The 23,060-nt window shown below is 40.1% G+C and overlaps 1 protein-coding gene across 4 annotated transcripts in view; it reads left to right on the top strand.

Moving 5' to 3' along the window:
- The window catches only part of RERE (arginine-glutamic acid dipeptide repeats), a 426,633-nt gene that overhangs the window by 249,763 nt on the left and 153,810 nt on the right, over nt 1-23,060 (top strand). For all 4 annotated transcript variants that reach the window (XM_067719197.1, XM_067719188.1, XM_067719170.1 and 1 more), the window contains 3 exons: nt 3,943-4,048; nt 5,519-5,615; nt 16,907-17,011. In XM_067719197.1, the coding sequence (XP_067575298.1) occupies nt 3,943-4,048; nt 5,519-5,615; nt 16,907-17,011 (308 nt within the window). The remainder of the gene's footprint in view (nt 1-3,942; nt 4,049-5,518; nt 5,616-16,906; nt 17,012-23,060) is intronic.

The following is a 23,060-nucleotide window of genomic DNA, read 5'->3' as shown; positions in this document are numbered from 1 at the left end:
TTTTCCTCATTTTATATATGAGAAAATTGAGGCTTGGTGAGGTAATTGGCCCCAAACCCAGATGGTTTGGGTTGAATCAGATGATCTCTAAGTTCATGTCTGCGTTTAATTTTCTGTGATTTTGAGCAGAATTCTTAGCCTAGTGAAAAGTGTAAAGAAGATGAAGATTTCCCATGATTGACGGCTGAGGGAGCGAGTACCGGGAGAGGGGGTGCCCTCTGCTCCCTTGTGCTGTTCCTTAGCGCGTAGTAGGCAGCTTCCGTGGAAGATGACGTTTTAGTTCCTGAAACTCCTTAGGATGGTAATGTGAGCTAATGCCATTGTGTGATACAGAGAAAACATAAGGGTGCTCTCCCAATCCTATTTTATCTACTTGGTTAAGTCTGGGGAAGAAATCTAAACATAGGCATGTAAGATGGAACCAAACCATAGAAATCATCTTGTTCTGTCCCTCACTTTGTCAGACGGCTGGGTGACTTCACTAAGGTCACCCCCAGCTAACTAGTGATTGTGGACAGTACCAAAATCCTAGATTACCTGATTTTAAGCTAGTGCCTCTGAAACAACACGGTGCCTCCCTTTATAGACGTTTAATCTTTACCTAAATTCCTGGCCTATTTGGGAAGATTGTGTCCATTAGAGCTACTTACATTCGTTCAGAACTTTTGTTTACATTGAGCCTGCCTGCCTTTGCCATGTGTGGGATTCAGAATCTGGAGGCTTTTTTTTTTTTTTTTTAAAGACAATGCCGCCACTCCCTGGTTGTTGGGTAGTATTGCATTAGGAAATCCAGTAGGCTTTCAACTCCCTTTGTAAAGGCTTAGGAGTGGTAAATCTAGGTACAAACCAACTAGAGTGGTAATTTTGTGTGGGTGGAATCATTAAGTGTGCCTGGGTCAGAAGATAACATAGGTATTACACCTCAAAACGTCACCTGAATCACTGGCTTGGTTCTGAAAAATAGACATTGTGTGATTATGGTACCTTTAAAGGTTATTTCTGTTGCCCTTCACATTTTCACACATCTTACGCTTTTTCTGCATCTGTTGAGATGATCACGTGATTTTCCTCTTTTCTTTTGTTAATGTGGTGTATCACATTGATTGATTTGCGTATGTTGAGCCATCTTTGTGAACTTGGGATGAATCCAGCTCGGTCCTGGTGTATGATCTTTTTTATGTGTTGTTGGATTTGGCTGGCTAATACTTTGTTGAGAATTTCTGCATCTCTATGAGTCAAAGATATTGGCCTGTAATTTTCTTTTTTCATAGTATCTTCGTCTGGTCATTTGGTATTCATACATCTTAGGTGTGTTACAGAAGTACGTAAAAGTATAAATTTTAGAACACTGTTGCTAGGAGTGCTAGCAGATCTGAATTCCTTTGTGCTGTGAGTGTTGAAGCATCCATTAGTAGCTCAGTGACTAGACATCACTGTCATCTCCTGAAAGAAACCATATTCTGGAGAAGATATCACTCCTACAATTCTTAGCAAAGTTCTTGAAGTTTTCCGTGAAACACTGGTTAGTCACCTACTAACAGAAAGCAATAGTCTCTTGAGTTCCTGCTCAGTTACAGATGCTTTTCCATCTTTTCAGTTTTTTCATGAGTCCTTTTAGGTAGGTTTCGATAATCCTGTTTTACAGAAAAGGGTAGACTCAGAGAATCTTAGTAATGTGCTCAGAGTCATGTAACAGGGAGGTGATGGAGTTGGGATTTGAACCATGACCGACTTTCCTGTACTTACCAGCCCAGCCCAGTAGTGCTTGAATTAGAGTTTAGTCTTACCATTCTGGCTTAGCTTTCCTTAAAAAGGAAACTGTCAGACCATTGGGCTTCACCTGGGAGCGTTTTGCACCCGAAGGGGACGTTTGGCGGTATTTGAAGACGTCTTTGGTTGTCACGATGAGGGAGGAGAGTTGCTGGCATTAGTGGTTGAAGGCCAGGGATGCTGCTGCGCATCTAACAGTGCGCTGGGTAGGCCCCCGCAACAGACTTGCCTGCACCAAATGTCAGTAGTTTTTAGGTTGAGAAGCCCTGTATTGGACAGTGTATTTACTTAACCGGGTTTATCCCTGAGTACTGCCAAACAGGCCCTGCCCCTCCCCTGGTGTGTCTCCTTCTTTCCCTGATGAGTGCGCTCTTTATCATCCTGCCTCAGGAAGATACTAGAGCCCTTTAGCTGCTCTCCCTCGGCCTGGCCTGGGGTTTTGCACCTCAGTGCCTGTGGCTTTGGTCAGCAGTGCAGATAGAAGACCCCATTTGTCCCAGAGAGTTAAAAAACCACTAAAGGCCAAACTCCAGCTAGGATTCAGGTTCCCCTCACCATCATGCAGAATGTTTTCCTGTGCTGCATGCAGATGGACCACTTGCATGTGTCTTATATATGTCTTGAACTTTCTCTATCTTTGTGTATTTCTCAGGTCTCCTCCTTTGCCTAGAAAAAATTTCATTGAAATATTTCCCATTTTTTCCCAGGTCAGATGTTCCTTCCTCCATAATCCCTTGCCGGAAGTAATTGCTCTGTCTGTAAACCCCTATACTATATATAAAGTGTATTCTTTTTATGCAGCGTACTGATTTGTCCTCTTTTTCCCACCCTCAGTATAAACAGTGTAGAATATAAAAGTGAAAAATTGATAAAAACTAAGAAGTACCCATTTTGTAGGATTATTCTTTGTATGCAGTCTCTTTTATTCAAACCAGTAATGATGCCCTATATTTGACACAGTTCATTGCAGAAGTAAGGACCTTAGCGTGTATGGAACTCACTTGGGAATAGCGCTTCTTCACGTCTGAGTTCAGTCAAGACCTTTGGCAGTTGCTTTCTTTCTGGTTCTTTGAATGGCTTACATATTTTAGCAAAAATATTTTTGAGCCTTCCTGGTCTTTTAGTGAAGGCTTTGTGCAACCTCTCATGTAAGCATCAAGCATCTTACTTCATTAGAGAAGGCTCCTTTGACATACTTTAGGATTTGGCCATCTCCCGTATAAACGTGAGGTGTTGCTCGAATTTTAGCTCTCGTGCATTTCTGACCCACTGACTTGTGATGAGAAAGTAGAAGCTGCTAAGAGGAGTGGTATTGCACTCACCTTGGGGAAGTCCCTTACGGCCCTCAGCTGGGTCGGAAAGTATTTTCTGAGGCCCCGGGAAGCCTTAGTGCACTGCCACATTGAGATGCTTCATGACCAGGTACACAGAGATGGTCCCCTCAAGCCCTAGCCCCACAGCCTTCAAATGGAAAGGCAGTATTTGATTCTTTATTCTTCGAATGAACTAGGAACAAAATTAACTTTTAGGGATAAGATGGTTAAGTGTCTCACAAACATTTATGGGACCCTGACCATCATAGAACGCTATTATTCATATCCATGTCCAAGGTGTTCTCTTCTTGGGAAATTCAGAGATAAATGAGACAGGATCCCTGCTCCATGGACTCATAGTACCTTCCTCACCACCCATAGTTTGCTGTGTTAGTTTGCCATAGAGCATAAGTGGCAGTAAAGTAGCAGGGAAAACTCATTGCCCTTAATGGCCTTGACAGTGTGCTGAAACAGTTTCTAAATATCTGCCAACACAACCGAAGCTTCAGATGGAAGGATGTATTCATGTGGTGTACTGAGTAGTTAATGCTAAATAAAAAATGTGTCGAATGAATTAGTTAATCAAACTGGGGAGATTTATAGATTCAACTTTGGTTTCCTTTGTTTCCTGAAATAAGCAACTTTGAGGGATAGAGTCAGAGGGGTGTTGTGGCTGGGATTTTTCAAAAAATGAAAATTGACCTCATAATTGACTAATGTATTTTTGTGGTCCTGGTAGTAATTGTGTGTCTCCTTCTCTGCCTGTCCACCTGTTTCCGGGGCTTTTGATCATGGGTATGGTATGCACCTGTGGGCACCCGAAATCCTGTTCCTAATGCTGTTAGATTTTCCTTTTCAGAGTAAGAGGGACCACCTACTCATGAACGTCAAATGGTACTACCGTCAATCTGAAGTTCCAGATTCTGTGTATCAGCATTTGGTTCAGGATCGACATAATGAAAATGGTAAATATGTCCTTCTGGTTTGATTCTTACACTTTCTTAGCTTTGGGCAAAGTTCTTTGTAAAAACATTCATTAAATGGAGATAACCACTATGAAAAGTTTTCACTGAAAAAGCTTTTTATCAATAGACATTACTGGAATGTTCTTTTTTTTTGCTGAGTTCTTTCACTATTTCTGCCTTAAAAGAGAAACAACCTGATCATGTGCTAGTAGCATCTTTCCCTTAAACTAGGAGTAGTGATAGATCTTCTTTGGAAATAAAAGTAGCTTCATCTTTTTATTCCTTTTTCTCACCTAATGCTGAACTAATGACACTGAAAACCCTATAGAATTGTATTTTGTTTCTTTTTAATGATCTGTATTGTTGAACTTCAGGGTTGTGAACTTCAGTTTTCAAAGCAAAGCTTTCCTGAATATTTTGAAATTTAGCTTGAGTATTGACTTTTAGAACAATAGGAAGGTAGTTCAGAGCATCTTTTAATTTTTTCTTCCTCTGGCATTGTAGTTTCTACCCAATAACTTTATTGACACATGAGATATGTACATAAAGTGTATATTACGTTTGTTCAGATGTCTAATAGCTTCTTTTTATTGATTTTTTTTTGAGGTGCTAGGCCTCATTCTAGCTGATTCACATTTGTTACCCATTAATTATATGAGTTCGGGGGTTGTCACTCCCCACTTCCAGAACAGGAAATCGAGGCTTAGAGATGCTAAAGGAGTTGCCAAGGCTATTTGTCTTCTGAGTGGAGACCCCGGGGCAGTGATCCAGCTCTCTCTGGCCCAGATGACTGTGCTTGTCTCACTCCTTCACACTGCCTTTGGTGACAGGTTTTGAGTCAACAAACCAGTAGTCAAAAACAGTTTTCTTTCTTTCTTTCTTTTTCTTTTTTGTTTTAATTAATAAAGTTCACATTAGAAGTCAGGCCTATGAATGCAGTAATGTGAAAACAGTTTTGAAGAATAATGTTCTTTTACATTTTACCAGTTTTTTCATTTTTTGAAACTATTAAATTTCTGTTAAAACAGTTAAATGATGGTTCTTTATTAAAAATAATAACTTGGTTATTCTTTTCAACTTGAAACAGTGTGATTTCACTCCATCCTGAATATTTAGCAATAAAATACCAGATGCACAGGATCACTGAAAATTTTAGTAGTTTACAAGTTGCTAAAATGTGATAGTTGTTTTCTTTTTCCTTCTTTTTTCATTTTCTGCTGAATACATTTCAGCAAACTGTGGGGACTTAATAAAGGGCAGAAACACATCCCACAGGACGCTTGCTCCTGTTATTCCTGCTGTATGTTATTCCTCTTCTCTGTTTTGCTGACAGGCCTGGTTATTTACTGTGCTTTTTATAGTGGGAAGTGATCCTGAAAGAAAAATTTTGTGAAATTTTCCTAATCCTTTCTGGAAACTCAATTATAATATCCTCCTAATTAACTTTTTGTGTGTGTGTGTGTGTGACAGACTCTGGAAGAGAACTTGTCATAACAGACCCAGTTATCAAGAACCGAGAGCTCTTCATTTCTGACTACGTTGACACTTACCACGCTGCTGCCCTTAGGTAAGCGCCAGAGATGTGTGGTCCTTCTGTGAAGGAGAAGTCATAGGCCACTGTAGGTAGAGAGTCTAAGCTGCCTGGATCTCATCTGGTAATCGTAATATCAATCACACTGCCCCTGTGGTCTCAGCAAGCTGACACTCTGGTGTTAACTTTGTGGCTTGTTGGGGTCTCAGAGGTTGCCTCTGTCTTCACTAACCTGTGTGAGAGGGAAAAACCACTTTTTTCTTTTAAAACCTCTCTAGAGTTTTGTATTTTATTTCCTTGAAAATTCGTTGCTAAAGTATTTAGGGTGGGGTGTTATACAGATTATTTCCTGAAGATTCAGTCACTGCCAAGATAGAGTTAAAAAAATGGATGAAACAACTGCGGCGGCATGTGACTGTAGGAGAATCTAGGCAGAGTTCACAGGAATTGTCGTTGCCCTGTAAACGTCTAAATTTCTGTGTGTATGAAGGGTTTACTACTGAAAGCTTGGGGGCAGGGAAAACACACAGAAGGTTTTATTCTGAGGCAACATTGCTGCTAGCCTTAATGCCTTAGGTAATAATGCCAAACAGTGACCGTGAGCCTCTGCTTCACACCCTCTGGTAGTTTCTGTCCCTTTCAAGAAAAAGGTAACCTATTTACTCTGGTATATTTTGTTTATGAGGGGAAGAATTGGGACTTCTTAGGTGGTAAAGGAAGTAAGGACAAGTGATTTTATTATACCTTTTTCCCCACTGAAAATAACAAAATGGTGAAAGAACCACTTTCTCTGTTAAAGAACATGGTTTAAAAAAAAGTCATAGGGGGACTTCCCTGGTGGCGCAGTGGTTAAGAATCCGCCTGCCAATGCAGGGGACACTGGTTCGAGCCCTGGTCCCGGAAGATCCCACATGCCATGCAGCAACTAAGCCTGTGCACGCACCACAACTACTGAGCCTGCTCTCTAGAACCCGCGAGCCACAGCTCCTGAGCCCGTGTGCCACAACTTCTGAAGCCTGCATGCCTTAGAGCCCTGCTCCGCAACAAGAGAAGCCACCACATTGAGAAGCCCGTGCACTGCAAGGAAGAGTAGCCCCCGCTCGCCACAACTAGAGAAAGCCTATGTGCAGCAACGTAGACCCAACGCAGCGGCGGGTGGGGGGGGGGGAGTCATAGGGATTTGCTGGCTTTTAGCTTAACTACAATGAGATACAGTAATTTCTCTATTATATTGCTCAGATGGTATTCAGTAAAACCATCTGGAGTCTCTTGTGCAAAGCTACATAGCTAAAGCCAGTTATTTGAAGGCAAATTAGTAGCAACTTTTAATATAGGGCAGGTTTTGGCAAACTTTTTAGGCCAGATAATTTTTCACGGTCTCTGTTGCAACTATTCAGCTCAGCCATTGTAGTACAAAAGCCACAAGCAACATGTAAATAAATGAGGTGGCAGTGCGCCAATGGAACTTTACTTGAGGACACTGAAATTTGAATTTCATTTAATTTCCACACGTCAGGAGATATGACTCTTCTTTTGATTTATTTTTTAGCCATTTAAAAATGGAAAAACCATTCTTAGTTCTCAGGCTGTACAAGAGCAGGTGGCGGGCCAGATTTGGCTTGTTGCAGACTGCAGTCTGCCAGGCCCCGCTGTAAGGGAGGGCGTGTATGTGGTTAGATTTGGCTTCCTACAGGACTTCAGATACATTTAGAGAATTCATGCAGTGTTTTATAAACTTCTAACAAAATTCCCCCAAGCTTTTCGTGTCTTCTTGGCGGTGGCTTTCCAATCTTAAACTTGCATGCTCAACAAAGCAAGTTAACGGAAGGTTGGATAGATTGATGGAACCATTAAATTATTAGCTAAGACAATTGACTTGGTCCTGGGATTATTTCTTATCCGCTTTGCATGCTCCCCCGCCCCCCATCTTATTTCATTGATTGAGATGAATGATTTTTAAGCAATTTAGAGTTGAAGTTAAGTAAATACGTGAGATATGTAACTCTGGTCATTCAACAGATTTTGATATATTTGCTTAAAGTGAATATATTTGAATATTGATCAGAGACTGTTTCGGTTTGTAGAGTCATTTTATACTATAGCATTTTTAGAATGGGTTGTCCCAGGTAATTCTAGCTGGACCCGGATGAATTTACTTTCGCTAGGTTTACAGTCAGGTGTCTTCTGTAACTGTACAGGTTACTGTCTCTTCACTGACCACCAAAGAGCTGGAGTGCTAAAGTGGTGATCTTCCTTTCCTGTGTATGTGACCAGAACCCTTATTGATTAGTTTTTTTCTCCTGTGGTATTTTCTTTAAAGTGGTCATACAGTGATTTTATAAAGCTGTCATCTTAAATTTGACTTTGTTGGCTTCAAATAGAGCATCTCTTCTGTGACTTGACAGTTGGGTTTTTTTCAAAGACACCAGATGAATGTGACCACATGGTTACTGGTGGTCTGGCCTAGTAGCTGCTCAGTAATCCTTATGGGTGTGTTGACGTTTGCTTGCATCTGGGGCTCATCTGGGGGGTTCTTGCTGTTGCTTAGTAATCTCGCCTGGTTCTCAGAGTGCTCACTGTAAGATCATCTCTGATAAAAGCAGAGTTGAGTAGCCGTGCCCCCCGGAATCTCTATTTATTCCTTTCCTCTTCACTAAAGCAAGATTACTTTAATTTTAAAGTATGGGGGTGGGGGTTAGGCTTTCATTTTTCTTCCCACTTTTTCCTTCACCATTTATCCAAGAAAGAATTTTTTTCTTTCTCCACAGATATAAAGTCGTACTGCCAAAAATAAGTTCAGTTTTGAAAGAGGACAAATAAAATAGGCCGTAGGCACATGAAAGAGGATCAAATGAATGTACTGAAAAAAACATGGAGGACAAAAAAGAAAGAAGAAGACAGTGTTAGTGCTTAGCACCATTCCTCTCAGAGATCAAAGTGCTCAGCGGTGTGGATTCTGTCGGCTCACAGCACTCCGAGGGGCTCTTGCCATTCCATTCACTCAGGAGGAGACCGGTGTATAACTTTCTCTTTCAAGCCGGTGCTAGGGTTGGGCTATAAAGGAAGAGAGAGCTTTGTCCTTTAGGCATCATGAATCAAAAGGAAAACAGAACTCCTCGGCAGCCTCTCTGTGTAAATTGAGACTGTAGCATTTCCCTACCCAAACCAAATTTATTCCGAGAAGAGATGGTGGCATCTTCACGGTTGTAGATGTCTGTGTTGAGGGTCCAGCATTACTGCTCTGCTGCTGTTTTTGAATTCTTGCTTTGGCTGCCCCTCATTCCTGCCTTTCAAGCTAAGCTTCTACAGCTGTTTATTTTCTTTTCTTCGTTACGTTTATCAGTAACCATATAGTAATACTGTGTTAGTATCTTGAGTGGAGTATTTTTGAGTTGTCCTTGTTCCCAGGTTAAGTATTTTTGGCTGACGCTGGTATAAAAGAAAAAGCTCCAGATTGAAATTGGAAGACTTCAGTTTGAATCCTGGCTTTACCACATAGTTTTGTGACCAAGGTCAAGTTTGTTAACCTTTGTGCCACCTTTTTAACAAATTTATTTAAAGTCACATGATTAAGTGACAGAACCCAGAACTGGTTTTATATCCAGTAAGGTACAGAGCATGAAAAAGCCTCTTGCAGAGAGAGTATCTCACACTCAGTAGTATGAGTAGTGCTCATGAATCTGAATTGGTTTCTTAAAAGCATAAAAGGAAAAAAAGGAAAAGTGAAATTCAGTATAATTCTGTATTAAGTTATTGGTGGTACAGTGACGTAGCATCCACTTATTTTATTTCTCTGTGGCCTCTAGGGTGGATTGTTTGGATACTCAGCACTTGAGGCATGGGGAGGAGTGTTCAGCTCGGAGCCATTTGTAGATGCTCTGAGAATGAGCAGATTAGTGTGTAGCTTGCAATTTGTTTGCCATGATAGTATTTTTACCCTAAGGATAATACTTTATTGATGATCGAAGGATCAAGAGCGATTGCTTTGTGATTGGACTCTGAACATGTGGCCTGGACAACACTTTTGGGCTTACTGTGCAGCTGTAACAGTGAGTTCTCAAGCATTGACTGTGCAGGGCAGACAGGAGATCCTAACGCTTCCGTCGGCTTGAGGGCTACTTTCCAGCCTTCTGATTATCTGCTTCCTATTGGGGGAAAAAATACCCAAGGTAGGTTACAGGTTACAAGGTATCATTTCACCTAGGAATTCATATTAATAGGAGTATGTTCTAGAGTGAATTTACCAGAAGCCCAGGGCCAAGAAATCCTAAACTAGGTCTTTAGGGCTTCTAATTGCCCTTTTTCCATTCCAAATCAATTTATCTCCTTCCTTTGTTACGGGAAGCTAGCGTCACATATGTGTAGTGATTGAAACAGATTAATTACGTCTTGGTACAATTCCCCAACCATTCCTCAGAACTTAACAAAGTTCCTTTAGTTTCTGCAAGTTCCCTAAGGGGTTTCGTGAAGTCTCAGAGCTCTTAGTTTTGCAACTTAAGATTCATTTCCTGGCTTTAGTCTACAGTTCTTTTTATATGTGAAATAACTCTGGCCTACGGCATTTTTATTGTTTTGTCTGTACATGCTTAGTACTTCATTAGACACCATAACTTGTCAGTCCCTTATTTCTTTATTCATTCATCATTTAACACATTATTGAGCTGCTCATCCTAGGGGAAGGGCTGTGGAGGTGCTGGGAGCACCTAACTGAGTAACACGCTCTCTCTGCCCTTGAATACGTCATAGTCTTTTAAAAATTCTTCTGTTCGGAGCTACTTTTGGGCACATAGAAAAGTTGTAGGTACTGAGTTTCCATGTATCCATCTCCCAGTCTTCATTTGTGTGAGCATCTTATGTAACTTCGGTACAGTTGTCAGGAACAAGAAATAGCATTAGAACAATACCATTGAACTAAAGACCCTATTTGAATTTCACGGATACCTTACTTTGTTACAGCTGCTGGAAGCAAAAGACCATAGCCTGGGTGGCTTATAAACAACAGAAATTTCTTTCTCAGAGTTCTGGGGGCTAGAAGTCCGAGATCAGGGTGCCAGAGTTCTGGTGTGCAGACCGCTGGCTTCTCCCTGTGTCCTCACGTGGCCCAGAGCAGAACCACGAGATTCGTTGTACCCCTCCCCTTTTCTTTACTGGTAACTTCTTTCTTCAACAGTGAAAAACTCAGTTCTTATTGTTTAAAATATATATATATATATATATTTTTTTTTTTTTTTTTACGGTATGCGGGCCTCTCACTGTTGTGGCCTCTCCCGTTGCGGAGCACAGGCTCTGGACGCACAGGCTCAGTGGCCATGGATTACGGGCCCAGCCGCTCCGCGGCATGTGGGATCTTCCCGGACCGGGGCACGAACCCGTGTCCCCTGCATCGGCAGGCGGACTCTCAACCACTGCGCCACCAGGGAGGCCCTAAAATATATTTTCATTTGCTTATTTTTATCCAATTCTATGGTACACATAACTTAGTTTCAGAATTTGTAACCCATGTGCCTGTGAGAAGCACGTTTACTGACTACATTTTTGTCTTTAGTCTTATGTATAGTATATAGGCAAGAGCCTGTTTTCTACAGTTGCTCAGGTCAGTTCTGTTTTTCGTTTTTCGTAGCTCCTTAGGTGTGGTTGTGTTACTCATTTGTAATATAGCTGGGTTCATTCTTTAGACTTTGCATTCTATTTTTGGTTCCTCTTGGTTGATTTGGACTGTCTGTTTATTTTCTGGGTAAGGAAGGGTTTGTGAACTATTGCTGTGGCTCACAGGGTCAGAGCTATAAGAAGATACAGTCTTCAGCCCCCCTACCTGCTATAGATGACTGATGCTTTTACTTCTTAATTTATCCTTCTTGCATTTTCTTTTCACAAATGAGCAAATACATGTCTATTTTCTTATAACTTCTTCTTTCTTATGTGAGGGGTAGCATACTATAGATAGTCTTTTGTGCTTTGCTTTTTTTCACTTAGCGGTATGTTCTGGAAGTTGCTCCTCAGAGCTCATTCTCCTTCATAGCTGTGTAGTACTCTGTTTTGTGGGTGTACTGTGGTTTCTTCACCTGCTATCTTGTGTATATGCATGTAGGTTGTCAATGAGTGAGTTTGAGCATATTTTTGTCTATATTTTTGTGAATTGTCTGTTCATGTCTTTTCTGTTGGGTTGTTGTCTTTTTGTCTCTCACTTTTTAAAAGTTCTTAATATGCCTGTTGCAAGTATTCCCTCAGGACTTTGAGTCATAGTTAGAAAGCCTTGCCCTACACCACTTTTTAAAGATAAATTCTACCCAGCTGCCCCAGTACCATTTACTGTCTTTACCTCAGTGGTTTGAGATGCCACCTTTGTCATATATTACTTTCCATATGTATTCTGGACTTGATATTCTATTTCCTATTGTCTAGATATGTGCTAGCACTACACTCTTAATTATAGAGGCTTTATAGTATGTTTTAATGTCTGATAGGGCTAGCTCCCCCCCTTTTTAGTTATTTGATTTTTCCACATGAATATTAGTAGAACTTGTTTTATTCCATAAAATAGCTAGCTGGTGTTTGTATTAGGATTGCCTTGAATTTATAGATCAAGTTTGGAGAAATGCTATGTTGAGTTTTCCTATCCAGGTGTTTTCCCATTTGTTTGTATTTACTTTTGTGTCTTTGAGGAGTGTTTAAGAATTTTCCTCAAACATTTAAGAAAATTAAATTTAAAAGTGGAGAGGCAGAGGGGCTTCAGTGGAAGTAATGTTGTATATTGTTATACTTAGAGCAGTCGCTAGAAAACTATGTGGAGTGATAACACTCGGAATACCATAAATAAATCAAGATGAAATCCTAAAAAAATGTTCAGATAACCCACAGGAGGGCGAGAGAAACAAGAACTAGAAATAGAAAAGAAACTTAAAAAAGAAAAGGTACTATGCCTGTCATTAATCAAATGGCTTACAATAGACACGATGCTGACCTGTCTCAAAATCTTTTTTCCCCTTATTTCCGGGTAAGAGTGACAGTAATAGCTGTAAACAGACAAGCTACTGTAAGCAGTCTTTGTGAGCTTGTGTACCTCTTCACGAGTTTCTTTGAGGTTCGCATATGTCTGGGGGTGTATGAAGACTCGCTCAATTATGGGTACAGTTTAAGGGAATGAATTTCTGGCCACAGTTTCCATTTGTATTTCTCTGCTTGCCTGAGGAGGTTCTCTCCTCTTTTTCATCCCCTTCAGATGGCCTTCTCCCACCAGGCACAGGACTCTAGATGGTGCAGTGCCCAGGGCGTAACTGGGGGGCGTCACAGCAAAGCACTACTTGAACAAGTCTTTTCCAGGGAGCCCTTGTTACTGCTGAATAAAAGGACCCTAAGACATGGTGCTTCCCTGTCTTTAGTCTTATTTCTGGTAACAGTGAAGATATGGGGAATGCAGAACCTGAGGAAGCTGGGAAAGCAGCTGTTTCAGCAAGGTGGACATGATTGCAGTTTTCTCTTAACAGTCTCTCTGCCTCCATTTCACAAACTGTCAAATAATATACTGTTTTGAGCAAGAGCATGGTGAAAAGAGAGCCCTGGAGAAAGACACTGAGTGCTTAAAATGGTACACATGTACACACTTTTACTTTAAAGTGTAAGCACTACTCTTCAGCAAGAGGCGATATGAAGAATATTTCAGAACGGATGGCAGCCAGTCAGAACCAGCCACGGTCAGCCTCCCGGCCCCTGTCAGCCCTGTCTTCCACTCTGCTTTGCTACTGCGGGCCCCTTACCCGGCAGGGATAGACACTTCCAAGAGCCACAGCTATATGCTAGTGACTGGTGTTTTATTTTCTCCCAGTGCTTTTTTTTTTTTTTTTTAATATACAGAAAAATTCAGATTTTAAGTTTACATTTCCATAAATTTTGGCAAATTTGTTTGACACTAAACAAGGCATGGGATATTCTTATCATCCCAGAAAGTTCCCTTCAGCTCCTGTTCTCTCTAAACTTCCCACCCAGAAACAACCACTATTCTGATTTCTCCTACCATAAATTCCTTTTTGCTGTTCTAGAACTTCATATAAATGGAATCATACAGTATGTAGTTTTTTTGTGTCTGGCTTCTTTTACTCAACATTTAATTTTTGAGATTTTTCTTGATGGGTTATGTATCAGTAGCTCTTTTCTATATGTTGTTGTGTAGTAATCTCATTGTAAATTATACAATACTTTGTTTACCCGTTTCTTTGTTGATGGACATTTGGTTTGTATTTAGGCTAGTATGAATAAAGCAGTTATGAACAACAACAAAAGCACAGTGAAGGAAATAATAATGATAGAAGCAGAAATTAATGGGGAAAAACATTAGATCTAATTAATCAAATGCTTTAAGAAATTCTAGTATTTTATTCAAAAATACCTTATGGGGCTTCCCTGGTGGCGCAGTGGTTGAGAGTCCGCCTGCCAATGCAGGGGACACGGGTTCGTGTCCCGGTTTGGGAAGATCCCACATACCGCGGAGCGGCTGGGCTCGTGAGCCATGGCCGCTGAGCCTGCGCGTCCGGAGCCTGTGCTCCGCAGCGGGAGAGGCCACAACAGTGAGAGGCCCGCGTAACGCAAAAAAAAAAAAAAAACCTTATGGCCAACTGGGATTTATTCCAGGCATGCAAGGTAGGTTTACTATTCAAGACTCTGTTAACATCTAATAGCATGTTAATAAGTCTAAGGAAGAAACCTGTCTCCTAAGCGATGATTATGATACGGTTATTCTAAAGCTATTTAATGGGAACACCTGGGAGGCTTTTCCACTAAGGTCAGGAACAAGGTGAGGATGTCCTTTATTTCCACTACTTTCCACATTTTTATTGTATTAGAGGTGCAACTTAGAGGCTTAAGAAAGGGTAAAGAAAAAGTGAAACTGTGTATTTGCAAATAAAGTTAGCATGTTGGGAAGACCTCAGAGAATCAGTGATTAAGCTCTATCAAATGCTAAAAAATTTTGTTGAGTAGCAGGATATAAAATTAACATACAAAGATCAATACCCTTCACATAACCAAACGGGAAGCAAATAGAGGACACAGTGGTAGATAAAATCCCGTTTATTACAGCTTCATAGTAGTTTATCATATGATAGCCTTCTCTTCCTACTGCTTTGGATTTTCCCTAAGCCAGTTGTGTTGCCCTTCCCTGGGAACATTTTGGCAGTGTTTTTGATGGTCACAATGATGTGTGTGGGTGCTCTGCGGTAGAGGCCAGGGATGCTGCTAAATACAGGATAGCTGCCAACAACGAAGGATTGATGTCTAAAATGCCAGTAGTGCTGAGACTGGGAAACCTTGTCTTAAACATAACTGATTTCCAATGCTTGTGTTTAGAATTGTGGGTTAGAGGAGTTTCTATGTGTTTAATTAATTAATTATTCAAGTTTAAGGATAAACTTAAATTTGAGTAATAACCAAGAATAATAAAGGAAGAATTGCTTTCCTTTAGTAATGGACAACGATGAAGTAATTGATTTTGCACAGCGCGGAGCAGTGTACAACGTTTCATAGACTTCTCATTTGATCTTCGTAATATTTTTATGAGATAGGTATAATAGATGTACTTATCTCTGGTTAACTGATAAAGGGACTTACTTATTTCTTCTAGGCTTCAGGGATGAATCATTTCTGATAGATGGGTGATTAGTTGCAGAGCGAGTGCATTGTTCATCTAAAAAGTTGTCTTACCTGCCTATCCTTTTCCAGGAGCTCATTTTAGTTCCAGTTAAATACTAGAAGCATAGGTCCTGGGCCTGGAGAGTTGATACCTAGTCCATTTTTTCCTTTAATTGTATCGTGTTACCTACAAATCAGTGCTTCCAACAGAACTTGCCACGATGATGGAAATGTTATATAAATCTGTGCTGTTTGAGATGGTAGCCACTGGCTACATGTGGCTATTTAAATATACATTAATTGAGATTAAATAAAATTTAAAATTCATTTCTCTTCACTTATACCAGCCATATTTTAAGTGCTCAATAACCCTCCATTATCTTCTAATCAGTAGTATCCAAAGGAACTTGAAGAAATCAGTAGTATTTTTGTTTAATTTTTAAAATGGAGATTGTCTCAGCTCATCTTATCTTCTGCCCAGTACTGAGGCTTTGGTCGCAGATTACTTAAGCCCTGTGGGAAAGGAGGATATTTAATTGCTTTTTAATTTGTTAGGAAGTGAATGAATGTCCATCCCCATGTTGATATCCCTCAGTTTCTTTCACTAACACCTTGGCGATTAGCACATGTGTGTGTTGTTGACGTGCCAGCTCGTGGAGTCCTTCTGGGAATGGAATGCCTGCTCACGCAGTGGGAGGTCACATCCCTGGAAGCATCTTGCAGGTTCTGTTGATGTGCCTTTGATCCTCCAATTCCATCTACTCTAATCATAGCCTTTGGCTTCCAGTTGATGTTAAAGTTGCTTCCTGTAACTGCTGAGGGAGTTGAAATTCTGAAAACCTCCCTGCCTTCTTTGGAACCCTGGAATTTCTCTCAGCACTCCTGTATGTATGTAGGTGTGTGTAGTGGGATGGTGGGTCCTACTGCATGGTATAATGTAAATGACATTTATATTTGGTGCGTGGAAACGCTGCTTAAGGAGTTGTGTAGTATTGTAGAGTTTTCAGCTATATTGTGGTTTAACTTTTGTTAGTAGATGAACCTGGAAATCTTACTGCTCTAGTATTTCCATGGGAAAGCATTTTCCAGCTTAGTCAGTTAATGTTACCTGAAAATTTGGGAAGTGTGTGTTTGTATATTAGAACCCATCTATATATTTAAAATTAAAATTTCTCTAGGTTTTAATTTCCAAGACAGTTTATTTCTTCCACACTCAGAAGAAAAATATTTAACAGTTACACATTCTCCTTTTCGTAAGGTAGCAGGAAGAAAAGGCCCATTTTGCTTTGATGATTTACAGAGACTTTAGATGGATTTTTTTTTTTTTTGGTAAAGTAATGTAACTGTGGTTTAAATTTTTGCCCATCATTTCTAGTTTAATATCTTTTCATCACAATCCTGCCCTCAATTTGTCTTTGTGGTTTGATTAATTTTATTCTAAGACTAAAAGGCTGAGATAAAAGCAGTTAAGTTGTAGGTTAAAGCAGTCATGAAACAAAAAAATATAATATTGGCCATTTTCTTATTTTGGGGGGTGAACTCCTGTGTTTCTGAACAGATACTTAAACAGTCTGTAGCCATGTTCTACGTGTTCTTAGAATACCATGGATTAGTTACATCTTCCCCCACCTCTGCTTTCCTAGTAGTATTATGGTTTGCAGAGCTGTTGAGGACATTACTAACATTTTTTGTTCATTTATTTTCAGAGGGAAGTGCAACATCTCCCATTTTTCTGACATATTTGCTGCTAGAGAGTTTAAAGCCCGAGTGGATTCATTTTTCTACATATTAGGCTACAACCCTGAGACGAGGTAAGTGAGTCACTGGGTCCCACTCCGTGAGAACGTTGGCTTTTTTCACGTGCCTGGGTATGTCTGTGTATACTTCTGGGCATATACTGATAAGATGGAAAAAAAGACACAAAGTCCTGTAGTAAATAAACCTCTTTGGGAGGAGTTGTAGTACTTAATGTCTTTGGTGTCTTTAGCAGCTTATTGTTTGCTTTTTTGTTGTTGTTAAGAAAAGGAAAAGTAAGACAATTTGGGTTTGGAGAGGGCAAGAAAAGACAGGTGTTTAGTTGGTGTGTGTTTTGAACTTATTATGAATTGTACCCTCATGCCCATTCAGTCAAGCCTTCCATACCTTACTGAAAACACCTAGGACATTATGGAAAGTTCGTTGATTAGTAATTTGTTCACTTAATAAAACCCCAGGAGCACTCACTGAAATACCTCTAGTAAGACTGCTGGTATGAGATGGACACATCCAGTTCTCAACTGTCTTGGTAAGATCTATATCACAGGTAGAATTATTATTTTTTAAATGAAAAGCAATAGAGTCAAAATAATTTAACAGAAAGAATTCTTTGTTTATGTCTCTGATAGGCTGTAGTTTTAACTCAGCCCATGGAAGAACTTCTGTAAGAGTATATGTGTTCATATTTATCTTGTATCAATCATGTGACTGTTTTATTAAGGATTTGAAAAAACAGAGAAGGTTATTAGGCGATCAGGTAGTCTGTGCACAGGACAGTCAGGACATAATCTAAAACTATAAGGACTGAGAAAGAAATAAAAGATGCTTGGCTCAAGGAAGTTAGTAGAAAGAAGTACATTAAGTATAATTGGCAGATGGGTACCGCTTGAGTGAAAACCTCTTCATGGAGGATGCTGAGAAATTATATGTAAAATTTAGAATGTTGCTGTTCAGACCGTCAAACTAGGGTCAATAAAAGGCAACATATTCTTTGTTGTGGTTGTAAGAGGCTGCATAAAGCTCTATTGGGACATATACATGTGTCTCTCTCCATATATATACTAGACAACAACTATGCTCACCTTTTTTGCTTACCTTTTTTTCTTTAAAAAGCAGTGACTTTGAGCTTTTGTTTTCATTTTCAAAAGTATGCCCTATTCCAATGGCAAAGAAGCTGATCAATGGTAATATTTCAAAAGCATCTTATATTGTGAAATGTTTATATTACATATGCATTTATTGACTGCCTGGACATGTCTTCCTGTTGCCCAAGTGAAGTGTTGGACACTCAGAGTTGGATTTCTGTCTGGATACACAGTAGCCTGTTATTTCAGTGATGCCGTATTTATTTAACTATTTGATAGATGGCTGTCATATTGCACAAGTTAGATTGTTTCAGGGAATTGACCAAATAGCTTTTGAGTTTTAAGTGTTTAGCTCTTGGGTTCATAATAGCCAAGCAGGTTTACTTTTCACTAGTTTTGGTTATACACCTGTTTTTGCTGAATGTTCATTTAAAGTGATATGTAACTTATCTGTGTAAGCTGGAGACTCACACAGGTTCTTGTCTCATTTTTTATTGTATGTTACTGGTAGTCATTCAGAGTGATACTTCCCATCAGTTTTGTTTTAAACTATTGGTTAGGCATGCGATAGAGGAATATATTATTACTTATCTCACCCGAAAAAGCAACACAGAGACATACCTGTAGCAGCGTGTTTACAGGATCTGCATCCTGAAGCACTTCTTTAGTGCTTTGACCTTAGTCCCGTTTGTTCATTTCTGTGGCTCTGTTCCCCGAGTCCAGCTTGTGCTTGGCATAGTGGAAGTGCTTGGGGGTTGTTGGATGAATTGAAGTGAACAAATATTTGAATGTCTGCTTATTAGTGATAAGTCTGTGGCAGGTCTCAACCTTCTCACAGAGTGAGCGTGAAAATTTGCAGTGATGAAGCCAGTGTGGCCCAAGCTCACTGGCTTCACCATGAGCACTACTTTCTACCTCTGAAGTTTGGGGTTTGGTGCACACTTCCCATAGCTGCCCAAATTATCAACACTGTGTATGTGATTTAACAGAGTATAGAAAACTGTTTCCTCCACCTGGCTTATGCACAGCCCAGTCCTTCGAATGCTTGGGGTGCATGCCCTTGCAGAACTTACCTCTGTTTCTGTCTTTGTTTCAGGTCTGTGAGGGATGGGGCAGTGTGATGAGCTGGTCTCCCTCATTTTAGATGAGTGAGACTAGCATGTAACTGTGGCTGTGTGGTGCTGTGTGCTGACTTGTTTTGCCCTGAGTCATCTGGGGAGGAATGTCAGACCGTTCTAATAATCTCGTGAGATGGCGCCTTGATCAGTAAGACCACTGGAAGTTAACGAATGGTGATTCTGTGACTCCAGACTTTGACGACTGTTCCCCTCCCCTTAAATAACGTGTGAACTCTAACTGAGCAATTAAAACTGAAGTTTAAGATAGAGTTGTTTCTCATAGCAAATTTTCTGATAGTAGTTAAAAGTTGACTTATGTAATTTTCCATAATTTTTTTAGCATCTTAGCTGGCACTGAATGATTGGGGTTTTTTTTCCTCTCACATTTATCACAGATCCTTTTAAAACCCCAATATCTGGCTACCTCCCCCCCCCCACCTACTTATTTATTATATTTCTGAATATCGTGCCTTATCAGGGACCTGGTTGTCCAGAACTTTCTGGTTTGGTTGGCGAGCTAGTGGGGAACAGACTTTTATGAATTCTTTGGTCCATTGCCTTTAAAATTTGGAGAGGGTGGATTTCTTGTAGTCGGCATAGAATTACTTCGGTGTTATTAGGTATAAATTTATATTTCATTAATTATTTTTTTCTACTCAGAGTACTGATCATTACTATAAGTAAAGCATCCACAATAATACAGGTTCATAATCTCTTATTTTCAATTCTGAAATCTGAAAGCTCTGAGGATCAAAACATCTTTATGCTAAGTTGGGTGCTGAAATTCATTTGACCCTGAGGCCAAACTTGACCTGAACTGATGTGAGACTTTTTGTATTCTTTATTCAGTTCACTTTGTGTGGATTTGCACAGCTTTTACTACAAAGGTACCGATGTGATAGAATAGGGATTATTGCTCAGACACTGCTGTGGCATTACCCTGGTATATTCCCTGTAGTACCTTCTAAATCCAAAAATTTCTCAATTCTGAAAATCTTCTGGTCCTAAGGATCTTAGCTTAGGGGTTGTAACGCTGTGTTCCTGCTACCCACGACATTTAAGGAGCAAAACTTGGGCAAAAAATGTGGGGGCAGATGTTTCTAGCTTCAGGTAGAATTCAGGCTACGGGGGGCTGGTAGGTGAGAGAGGGCTTGAACCTTTGGTAATTGGGCTTTGCTTTGGGAATTTGTTTTGACGTTTCTGCACTCAGGGAGTGTTCACTGTTGCTCAATAAATAAGATTCACTCCAAATTTACTTCTGCAGTCAGCATACTCTGAACATAATGTCATCATGTTCTCATTTTCTTTGAAGGGTATGATCCAAAATCTAGTGAGAAACTTTAAAGTCAATAAATTTCAGCTCAGAGGTCTTAGTACATAAAGCCAGTAATCCTTATACATGAACTTGACCAAAACACCAGCATACTTCGTTGAACTAAAGTAGGTTGGTTCAAAACAATAAATAAATAAGGTAGGTTGGTTCTAGCTTGTAAAAAGAGCTGAGCATAGAGACCGGTTACATCTGTCCTTTTATTCTCCTTGTTGCTTTTTTATTTGTCTAGTACCTCATGGCCATTTAATCTGACTGCTTGATCCTTTTAAGACCAACAGCATGGAAGGATCTCCCCTTTTGGACGCAGGCAGCCTGGGTTCTGATTCTGTGCTCCCACTTCATCTTTGTGTCCATGGGTAAAGGTTGTACTTCCTGGACTGTGTTTTCCTCTTTAATAAAAATGGGGAAACAAAAACAGGGTAGCTTTTGTAAACTGTCATGTTTTTTGTTCCTTTTCGGGAATTGCAAAAATAATTATAAATTTTCTTTTGAAGAAGAGATTGAGAAGTATCTTTTTTTTTTTTTTAAACTCCGTAAACTGTTAAATCCAAAAGCAAAATATGAACTACTTCCCAAGATGTCTTGATTCTACCAGGTAGATCATTAACCATCTGGTTGTTTCTGCTGACATGTGGAGGTCTGAGCACTGGGGATTCTTGCCTCTGCTTGGAATATCAATTATTAAAGTTCCTTGAATATATACGGTTGCTAAAAATGTAGGGTAAATTTCTTCACTGACCATGATGAAACTGACTCAACAATTAAAATAAATACGTGAGTAGTGTTGATGGGAAATAATACATTTCTACAGTCAGGATATTTTATTGAAAATTTGAGAACCAAAATTGAAAAAAAAATTTTTATTGAGAAAGAGGTTTGGGCTTTTTATAGCAAACGAGCCTGTCCTCTTTGTAGCGTGGAGGGTTTACTGAGTTTTTGGTTGTCCTTTCCCCATCTTCCCATCCCTCCACCTCTGCAGGTTCGGCCTATTAGCCAGTGCCTTTTTTATTGTGCTTTGACCTTTTCTGAGTCTATACCTTTCATTTCTTAGGAAAGTTCTCCTTACCTTTCTGCCTCAGGCCAGTGAGTTAGGAGGGGAAGGAAGTAATAGTGAATGGAGTCCCAGTAAGGACAAGTTTGCAGAGTGGCTACTTGAGAGGAGGTGCCTTTATTTTTAAATTATTAAGAGTGAATTTTACCAGGAACCAGTCCCTTTGTTTCCCTTTGCTAAATAAGAGTTCCTTGGGTCCCTAATGGGCGCAGTGGTTAAGAATCCGCCTGCTAAGGCAGGGGGACACGGGCTCGAGCCCTGGTCCGGGAAGATCCCACATGCTGCGGAGCAGCTAAGCCCGTGGGCCACAACTACTGAGCCCACGAGCCACAACTACTGAAGCCTGCGTGCCTAGAGCCCATGCTCCACAACAAGAGAAGCCACTGCAGTGAGAAGCCCGCACACTGCAATGAAGAGTAGCTTCCGCTCGCCGCAACTAGAGAAAGCCTGTGTGCAGCAACGAAGACCCAATGTGGCCAAAAAAGTAAAATAGAATGTAGTATTCTGTGTATAGGTGGTCGCGGAGCAATCCCGCGCTCTAATGCTAGTTTTATGTAAGTGTCAGTGGTCTCATCAGAGGCTTGGTCTGCAGCATGAAAAATCTGATTATATTCTTGGTTCTTTGCTTCTTGAACATGAGCCTTCTCTTGTTTAATCAGGTGGAAAACAAGTTGAGGGCTCAGATCTCATCTTCTGTCTTACCCAGGAGAGAATGTCCCTGGTCACCTGTGATCACCTGAATTCACCTGTGCCCTCTCTGCTTTTCTTCTTCTTCCAGGAAGCAGGTTTTTTTTTTTTTTAAAAGCAATATCGAGGCTTAAGTATTATTATCCTTATATTTAGAAGTAATCATAAACCGAGGCACTTGCAAGAATTTATATATATAATCTCCCCCATTACAGTGGCAATAATGTTACTGATAATAGCTATAGTTAGTGAGCACTGTGCACCTGGCACTGTGCTGAGTGTTTTACTTGTATGATTCATCTTTCTTTACTTCGTTTTGAAACAGTCTTGACCATACAGAACAGTTGCCAGTGCACTAGAAGATCTTTGCTTAACTGAACCATTTGAAAATAAGTTGTCACCATGAGGCTATATCACACTCTAATACTTCGTGTATTTCCTGTGAACAGGGGCATTTTTCTTGCATAACCACAATATAGCCTTCAAAATCAGGAAATTACCAAGTAAATATTATTGCCCTGGAATTCTCAGACCCCACTCAAGTTTTATAACAAAAGGCTATAGCAAAAGGAATCCAGTTCAGCATTATGTATTTGGTTGTCATATGTGTGTTTAGTCTCCTTCAATCTGGAAGAGTTTCTCAGTCTTTCCTTCACTTCATGACATTGGTACTTTGGAAGATTATATAGGCTAATTATTTTGTAGACTGTCCCTCAGTTTGCATTTATGATGTTTTCTTATCATTGCATTTATATCGTCTATCTTTGACAGGGACAGTACAAAAGTCATGTGTTCTTTTTCCTGCATCCGTTAGGTGCTACACAATTCTCG

This window comes from Pseudorca crassidens, chromosome 2, assembly GCF_039906515.1.
Source record: "Pseudorca crassidens isolate mPseCra1 chromosome 2, mPseCra1.hap1, whole genome shotgun sequence".
NCBI lineage: Eukaryota > Metazoa > Chordata > Mammalia > Artiodactyla > Delphinidae > Pseudorca > Pseudorca crassidens.
The sequence above is the reverse complement of the archived record's forward strand: the minus strand, read 5'-3'. Positions and strand labels throughout refer to the sequence as shown.